Here is a 9,596-nt window from a genome sequence, read left to right on the forward strand (position 1 = left end):
ACTTGAAGTATCTGCCGGATAAGCACTTTCCCAAGACGTGCAGTCAGCACATGCACACCTTTGGAAGCAAAGGCCCTCCCTCAAATTTGGGGAAGAAACACCCTGAAATTCAATTCTAGCTTTCTCCAACTTCAGGAACTGGAATTTGAACACATTGGGTTCCTGCCTATATTTTTTTAGTAAGAAATGAGAGAAATGAAAGTTTATTCATCTTTAGTATGCTTTTAATATGATTCAATTCAGCTACTGTATCCTGAATTTTGTCACCCAAATGTTTAGATCAGTCTGGGAAACCTAATTCTGTTTCCCAGGTAGTGATAAGGTACCCTACCCTTATTGCAGTCTCTTCCCACAATCAAGCTTCTAGACATTAATTTGGCTCCCAGACTTTAGACGTGACCTGAATTGCATGTGCTTGGAAAATGGTGTTAGAAGAGTTTTGGATCAGATAAACCTTCACTTCAGCGGGATGGTGAGGGTGTTATAATTAAAAACTACCAGGGTTTGATGTCCAGCACACAGTAAATATGTAGAGCACACAGTAAATATCACCCATTTTCCAGAGGGAAATGGGTGCACACAGATGGAGCCACAGTTCTTTCTTTCAGTGCACAGATTAGTACAAAATTTTCTTATGGATCAAGTCACTGAGTGCTTTTACTGCTCTTTTTTTAACACCTGCTGGAGTTTCTTTTTGAGAACATAGAAAGATTTCAGCTGGTAAAAAACGTCAAAAGGGAAATATTATTGTCTCCTGTTTGTACTTGAGAACCAGATAAAGCTATGACTTACTTGTTCTCACTGTTCCCTTGGGGTTTTTCTCCTATTGGATTTATTTTTATGGAATCCAGTTCTGGGAAAAGAGAAAGTCTCCCTACTCCATGATCCTATCCTGCAGCTTCCAAAATCCAACTCAATTAGGAAAAGAAAAATAGCCATTGAAGAACTATTTTAGGAAGGAGCACGAAAGAAGGGGAGAAAACCCCTCAGCCCATTTCCTGTGACAATCAGCATTTTTCCTCAGTGAAGAGAAAACATAACAAATGCCCCACATTTCTACTGGAACTTTTGCTTTCTATAAGCAGAAGAGGATTAATTTTTTTTTCTTTTTGTTCATTTTATAACATCAGAGTTTTTCATTTATTTAAAAACACTATATGAGGTACTGAGTAGTAAAATCCAACTATCTAATTTTACAAGTCATTACAGTTGCCAAAGACAGAACAAAAGAAAGACTTGGAGATGAAAACAGGAATAGTGAGAATCTGAACTGGGAAGGTCTTGCCAATGCAAGAGCAGGCCAAAATTTGGACACAGAGGTGAGGGGCTGAGATATGTAATTTATCAGCAAAAGAAAGCTGTAAGCAGAACAGAAACAGAAATTCATCTAGAGGTTGATTGTCAAAAAAACCCAAAAATTGCTGCTTTTAGTTCTGGGGACTTCCTAGCATAGAAGGTCTGAGGAACTATCTGAAGGTGTGGTGGTGAAATAGTAATCCTTCTAAAAAAATGGTGAAGTCAGGAGAGACAGGAGTCACCAAAGAACAGAAGGTTTCCCCTGGCAGGGGCTTTCTAAAGTATTTGTGCATTTGTATTTTCATTTGCTTACATTCACTTCTGAAGCATTGCCTTTCTGGTGCTGCTGTGGTCCAGCCAGAAGTGAGGAGCGTACCTGAAATTCAGATTAAGCCACAATTCAAATTAAATTGTAATATAACCAATTGAAAGGAATAAAACTGAATTTAATTGAAATTAATTTATGTCTAGATGAATCAAAATTGTGTATGAACTAAATATGGTGGGGGTTTTTTCTCTCTGTGCTTGCTCACAAAATGGTAGTTTCATGTGTAATTCTTTCCCATTTTAAAAACACAAACTGACTTTTAAATTTATGACAGAGATTCAGACTGAATGTAAGGAGGTGCTATTAAAACATTTTGTATCAATTTCCTTCACTTTTCCCTGTAGTTACTAACAAGGACTTGTGAGAGCCCAGCCATTTGTTCTGTTCTCTTGCAAGAGGTAACAAAAGCTTCTTGGGAGTCCCAAGTTCTGTTTTAGACGGGATTTTTTGCTGCTGGGATGTGTAAAATAGCAAATAACCTGATTCTGCCCCACAGACATGCACACTGAATTAATGTCATTAATTTAAAATTACATTTATTTGCACTTTCATCCTTATAAACTAGATCTAGATTTTGATAGCTGTCATGTATCTGCAAGTTTTATTTTTTAAAACTGAAAAATGTTGCAGTGAAAGTATATCTGTACCAGTGAAAAAAATATATCCACCTACTAAACAGCTGCATCGTCAGGGAAATGTTTAAAATGAATTTGAATCTAAACAGCATGGATTGTATTTAGGTAAATAGTTCAAAAGAAATAATTCTGAATATTACAGTGTGTGAATTTGAAGGAGCCAAAGTATGCATGTGCTTAATTCTTTTTGCAGATGCACATTCTAAAAGTAAAATATTCTATGGCTTTGACTTTCCTGCAGCTCCTGTTAAAATCTGGAGTCACTCTCTTGTCTTTACCTCCCCCTCCTGGGTTCAACCCACACAAAAGTGTATCAGCGTTACAACTTTTGTGTAAGAAAGAAGAATCCCACAGCGTTTCTTTGTAATAACTGTTGAGCTACAAAATTTTATTGGTATCCTTCTATGTTCCCTCTAGAGGATGTAATGCACAAAAGCATTGCCACGGAACATATAAAATTACAAATGAAATTTATTGTAAAAAGTAGAACGTCTTCTAGACTGGTGTCAGTATTTATTTCATTCATAAACCAAAACTGCAGGTATAATATATTCATTGTCAGCAAGTTCATGTGTGTAAATTGCCATCCAACAGTATTGACTGATATAAGACAGATATTGAAAAGACAATTTAAATGTACTCTTCCAAACATAAACTGTTCCACAAAAGCACTGTAAAAACTCCTTCAAGGTTTTGTGTTGTGCTTCACATTTATGGTTAACTACATAATTTGGTTGTGTCATAATCCACTGTGTTTGGCAATTTGGCATTAAAGGCCTGCAAAGCAGATTGGATCCTCACCACCTCGCTGGTCGACAGTTTGAGTCTATGACGGAGCAAGCAAGAGAAGAGGTCCAGGCGACGTTGGCCGGGGGGAGAGAGTTTATTTACACGGTCCCGGATCTCCAACAACTGCAAAAGTGCCGAGTCCTGTGAGCCCTGAGTGTAGGGGTAGTCCAGCTGCAAAATCAAGTCCCGAATTGCCTCTGGGTCAAAGTGCATGCTGTAGCCAAACACTTGGATGTTATTGATTTTCATGTAGCCCAGGTTTCTGGAGGGATCGATAAATTCCAGGGGTTCGTAGTAGATGCTCTCGTTGCCGTTTGGACCGTTTGACTTTATTCGACTCCTCAAATAGATGTGCACGGTTTCAAAAAATGTCTTCCACTTGTTGCCCAGAGTCAGCGTCCAGTTATAACACTGCAGGGGCAGGTCCAGCTTAGTCCGCTCCCAGTCTGGGAAATTATTTTCGTTCACAGGCATAAACCAGCTCTCAGAGTGGCTGCCTCCAAAAGGGTTGACATAAACAGCGAGGACGGGCTCTAAGGTGCTGTTTTTAGTCAGGCAAATCTGCAGGGAGAGGCCCAGTATCATGTGCACCAGGCTGGACTTGTACTTGTTGCTCTTCAGGGTGAGGAGCATCCTCTTGCGCCACGAGGGGTCGAACCAGCTGTTGAGGCGCATGTCGTTGCTGATGAAGATGGCGTGGACCTCGATCCTCCTGTCCGTCTTCTGCAGCAAATACTTCATCTCCAGGTCCTGCAGGTCGGTCTCGAAGCCGATGTAGTGCTCGGTGGAGTCGGCCACCTCGGGCTTGCACAGCCCCTGGCTCAGCATGTAGCCGGCGTTGCAGCTCCCGCAGCGGGTGCGGTTGTCGGGGGCGCAGCTCAGGCACGCGGGGCCGTCCCCCACCGTGCAGGGCAGGAACCCCTGGCAGGCCACCTGGTCGTTGGGGCACGTGCACGTGTGGGTCTCCTCGGAAAAGCTCCCCAGGAGCCCGTTCTCGTTGCAGTAGAGGAAGGACTGGATGCGGTTGAGCCAATAGTTGGAAGATCTGCAACGTGAAAAGAGCTCGTTTAACACAAAAGAGAGACCCGCGCACGACAAGCACAACTTTGTTACAGTTGATCAGCAAGAGAAAAATAAAGCTGTTTTTAGTATCAGATTAAGGCACCATAGGCAGATGACAGCATCTGCTGTCACATAAATGCGTGGATAAATTGCCTCTTAACAATGCAAAATCACAAAGGAAAAGTTTCCTTACAAACTCACAGGCACGACAGAAACATTTGGTTGGTGTATTTTCTGTCTCTGTCAGAGAGGACTGACGAAGAGCCATTTTTCTGTAATTGTCTTCAGATTAACTTCTTGAAATCCTGCACAGCTGAGATGATTTTTCCCCATTCCATTTGGGACACAAGGTGTTTTGTCTGTATCTAAGTGTCTATAACTGTGCTGTCCCTTCATTTTGTTTTGAAGATTTTTTTGGGTACTGGCTGGAGCTGCACTGATTCATAGACAGCGAGCCAAAATGCTTTCTTGGAATAGCAAATAGGACCCTGCACCCCTCCCAGATAAATTCAGCCTTAATTCTTCTGATGACTTCCAGCACTACAGTGTCTCTGCAGGAAGCCAAGAATGAACATGCTGTGTTTATTTTGCATCTTTGGAGACAAAATTAAAATATCACTTTCATGTTCTTCTTGGCATCTCATTTTGGTTTCACCAGAAGAAACAGTTAATGTCCTACATCCCACTGGGAAAACAGACTGAAACCAACGGTTCAGGCTGATGAGACAGAGTCAAGAAAGACAATGAGAACAGCAGAGTTACATGGAAATAGTCAGAAAAATTATCTTCTTTCTTTGTATTTTTCAGTTCTTATTATTCCCAGCAATGCACACTTTAAAGAACTTGTTTTGTCTGCTGCAGTCAGATCTATTGTTGCCACATGAATGATGATGGTTGTACAGTTTCTTCCCTTTTCATTGCATTGTTTCAGAGAGAAAAGGAAAGAGCCTCATTTACTGCTGACTTACTTTTTAAGTCACATCTGAATTTGTCTCAAGGAGAGATCCTCTTTTTTTTTTGTTCTTTTTTCCTAACTTTCAAATCAATGATAAAACTAAAAATCTATGGCATCTCAAAATCTGATTCTCTAGTAATTCTCTAGAAATATGAAAATGAATTTCAATAAAATTACATCACTTTATAGATTTATAGTCTAGTGACTTTTTTATTCTTTTTTTTTCCCCTTTTTTTTTTTTGATTGGGATCTTTGGTTGTTTAGGGTTGGGTTTTATATGCATATAGTCACTAGGTGTTTTCTAGAAGCATAAGTAAATATATTAACATCCAGGACTTGAGTGCCTTACCACCATTCCTCTTTGTGCTTGTTTGAAAGTCAGAATCAGCCAAAAGGGTTTTGGCGAGTTTATCCCTTCATTTCCTGATTAAAAATCACAATTCTACAAGAAAGGTCAATGTTGCAATCTAAAAGAATTATTCCAAAACTGAGCAGACTCGAAGCTCGTGCTCTCCCAGGTGGAACGGGAAGTTCTGGATTGTTTTTACAGTGACGTGCCCCTCCTGAGCTGTCCCAGAGCTCCCAGGGGTGCTGTGACCCTGCTGCCCCTGGTGGGATGAGCTCTCCAGCCATGGTCCATCTCACTACCATGGCCCCACAACAACAAAAAAACAGAGAAGATTCTTGTCCTAAGGAGGGAAAACTCACCTTTCAAAAATCTCTCATTACAGCTTCTCCCTAACTCTTTATGGTCCTCTGTGCTTATTAAAGAATTGATGCTGAGTCCCAAAAGCTGCTGGATGTAAGATAGAAAACTCTGCTTTATTTGCTTTCCTGTAAATCTTTGGTTATGCCATTTGCTTCACAATAGCCTTCATAAAGTTGTTACCTTTTGATTTATGACATTGGACAGATAACCGGGCAGAGTGCAAGACTATTTAATTTGCATTTTAATCTCCACTTTTTCTGCCTGTATTGTTACACCCAGGTGGTACCACAGGGCTCCTCTATCAAGGCTGAGCATGTTCAGCAGCTGATATTTATGGGGTTTGTCACTGTGAATTTTAGCATCCTCTTCCACCTCTGCTGGGAACAGAAGTCCATGGAACACATTTCCAGAAAGCCTCAATTTACACAGACCAACTTTGAGCTTACAGCTGTGGGTTTGAGTTCATCTCAGTGGAGGACAAACAACTGAAGAGATTTTATGAGTGAATATTTGAATATTGATTTATTGAGGTGTAGGGGGGTGTCACTGGGAAGGTTTTTGTCACAGTGATGTTCTCTGTGAGGAGAAGCCAGGGGCTGCCCCATCCCAGACACAGCTGAGTTCCAACTGGTTCCAGTCAAAGCTGTTCTGATCCTGACCCAAAAGCTTTTTTATCTTATCTCTTTCATTTATTGTAATTGAGCCACTGAAATCAACCCTTCAAAACCAGCACAAACTTACAAAAAACATGCTAAGTCCAGGCTGAGTTTCTATGAAAACATGAATATTGATTGTCCTGTTAGTTCAAAACATGTTGCCTTTATAGGAAATAGGTGATCAAGCCACTGTTCTGACTTATGAGCACTGAGCCAGATACCCCACACAAACCACACACTGCTGCCCTTTAGTTAAGCCCCCTAAACTGGCTCTCCTTTATTCTGGGCTCTCAATCAAAGAGTTCCCAGTCCCACAAACCACATCTCCTGTGTGGATGAACATGTCCCTCCCTCCTTATTTACCTTTTTTTGATCAAATACATCAATATGAACATACCTGCTCCTGCATGATGATATCCCAGAAATAGCCTCAATTCTTAAAGTTCACTTGGAAACAGATTGTTAAGTAATTATGGTTTAATAACAACTCCTTACATTCACCCATTTCCTACTCTACCCCAAGGAGCTCAGCTGCTGTTGGTGGATGATGAGACCCTTGTGGGTAAATCTCCTGTCCCAGAGGCTGCACCAGGCAGGCAGTTCCATGCTTTCAGCTGGAAAGCTTGTAGGTTGAACAAAACCAGCCATATAACCTCAATTTGACACAAGCATGATAAAAAAAAAAATCAGATAATCCTACAGAATTATCAACAATCACCAAGTTTCTTTCAAGAATGAGAAACACGAATCTTAATTCTAAAGCATATCTAAAATATTTGTCTTTTTTTTTTTTAATAGCAAAAAACCTTTACTTTAAAAATATGTATTTTTCCAATAGCAACAGCAGGCTTGATCCAAAACATGTGCTTCCTCCTGTTCAGTGCACTGTGACTTTAAATGTAAGAGCAGAGCAGCATGGTCACCCTGTATAATAGCTGCAGCAACTATTTAATCATGATATGACACTTTTACCTCCTTCTCTGCCTCACTAAGTGCTTAACATCTGCTGTACATCAGCTGGCTCAGGAGCAGATGATGAGTACTCAGCGAGGCAGATGCTAAGTGAAAAAATGAAGACAATTTAACAAGAAGTGGATGGGCAGTAAAATACCCATCACCTATTTTCCCTTCCTTTGGAGGCCAAGTCTAATATAAATCTGTAAGACAGCAACATCAACACCAAATAACAGGCTTCTCTAAAATGTCCTACTCTTGATCTTGTGGGATCATCTCCCAGGAAGGACAAATTAGGCTCCAAGTACTTGGTTTCTGTGCTCTGATTCAAAACAAGAGCAGTAATTGCTACTAAATTTGATAATGGCCTTTATGTGAATGTAGTCTTCTTCTAGGAATCAGGGTAAAACTACCAACTGTAGTTGGTAGAAGACCAGAGAGTGATCATAGAATCCCAGTGGGTTGGAAGGGAATCCCCCCCCTGCCCTGGGCTGATCCCACAGTGTCACCTGCAAAGGCATCACACCTGCAAACCTGAGGATGTTTGAATAAACTGTGAGGACACCCTTATGTTTCTGAAGGAAAATTAAGGGCTGCCTAAAAAGGCTGCATTAAAAACAAAATGTATTTCTCTTAATAATGTGTAATTCTTGTAATAAGATTTCACTCGTGTAATGGTCATAATGAGGGAAAGTATTAATATACACGGCCAAATGTTGCATAAGATAAATTAGGAGACAGACTTACATATAAAGTATTATATTTATTATATTGTGAGACTTTATAATATAAACTATGAGACAAAATGATGCTTTTAACAAATATCAAGTGATTGCATCTCTTTGGACATTTTGTCTTCCTTAAACAATCAAACCCTCAGCCTGAAATGCAACATAGAAGGTGACAGAAAGGCTGATACTGGGTCAAAAAAAGAACCATTTTCTACATGTTGATCTGCATAAAATTAGTAGAGATAAAATAGTGAGGAAGAAAAGTGCTGCCTTGGGAGGCTGGACAGATTTATTTTGGAATATGTACAGTGATACATATTATATATCAGCTATAAATCCTTCCCTGAAGCACTGACAACTCTTATTGCAAAGAAATAACCTGTTATTTCTGATATGCTCTTTATCTAGTTAACCTCATTCTGATGAGATGATCCTCTGCTTGGTATTACTTGTTTTTATAGGCCATAGTATTAAAGGGTGGAAAGAAAATCTCCCCAAGCAGAACAGCTTCCCTAATACCTTGCAATTTTTATTTAAGGGAGAAATATTTAAAAAAAAAAAAAAAACCAACACACAAACAAACAAAACAAAACAAAACCAAAAAAATTAAACCAAAACCAAAATCAAACTCTTAAACATTTTAGTCCCCTTTAAATTCTTCCTTAGTAAAACTAACAGGCTGCTACTGGAAGTAATTAAATTAAGGACCCTGTCTTTCACAAAGAATTCCTAAAAAGTTAACATTAATAACCAAAAGTGGATTGGAGCAGACAAGATTTCCTTGCAGAAGAAAAAAAAAAAGATCTGTTAGAGAATATATTCTTCTGACAAGTGACATACAACGTTTCAGAGCCTACAACAGCATATGTTTAAGGCATAATTAGCATTTCCAACGTAATTATTTGAAGAATCTTTGATCACAGGCACAGTGGGATACCAAAGGCTCTGGAGGAAATCTATCATGAACAAGGGCTCTAATAATTTATATATATATACATATACATATATATATATATAAGTACAAGCACACACTCCTCCCTAATACCCTGAGCACTCCCTGAAAGGTTTTTTTGTCCCTTCCAAAAAGGCCAGACACCTTCAAGTGGGGAAAATATAAAAACAAAACTACGAAATTCCCCTGAAAAAAACAAGTCCTCCCAAACCCAGACTCAGGGGCTGTAACTGAACCAAGGGAACAAAGGTCATGATTTGATTAGGGGAATGATGATGATACTAATTAACGGAAAGGAATGAGAAAGTGAGATAAAACTGATTTTTTTTTTCCCCTGGGGAAAGAGAAATGAGAGCAAAGAGCTCGATTCCTTTGCCACCTTGTACAGAATTCTACACTTGTAGTTCAATATCTTTTCACTTTTAACTCGTGAAGCTCAGAAAGGATGGTTGAACTGGAAGATTGTGAATGAGGTCATGAAACATGAGGAATGTCACAGTGATAGTTTTTAACTGTTTAATTTCCAGGG

The 9,596-nt window shown here is 39.5% G+C and overlaps 1 protein-coding gene across 2 annotated transcripts in view; it reads right to left on the reverse strand.

Moving 5' to 3' along the window:
* Positions 1-2,626: 2,626 nt before the first annotated feature.
* Positions 2,627-9,596, reverse strand: part of LOC113958185 (BMP/retinoic acid-inducible neural-specific protein 3) — a 179,252-nt gene continuing 172,282 nt past the window's right edge. For both annotated transcript variants that reach the window (XM_027666292.1, XM_027666293.1), the window contains exon 8: positions 2,627-4,093. In XM_027666292.1, coding sequence (XP_027522093.1) covers positions 2,977-4,093 — 1,117 coding nt within the window. In that variant the 3' untranslated portion in view covers positions 2,627-2,976. The remainder of the gene's footprint in view (positions 4,094-9,596) is intronic.

Source organism: Corapipo altera, unplaced genomic scaffold (assembly GCF_003945725.1).
Source record: "Corapipo altera isolate COAL_440 unplaced genomic scaffold, ASM394572v1 90, whole genome shotgun sequence".
Lineage (NCBI taxonomy): Eukaryota > Metazoa > Chordata > Aves > Passeriformes > Pipridae > Corapipo > Corapipo altera.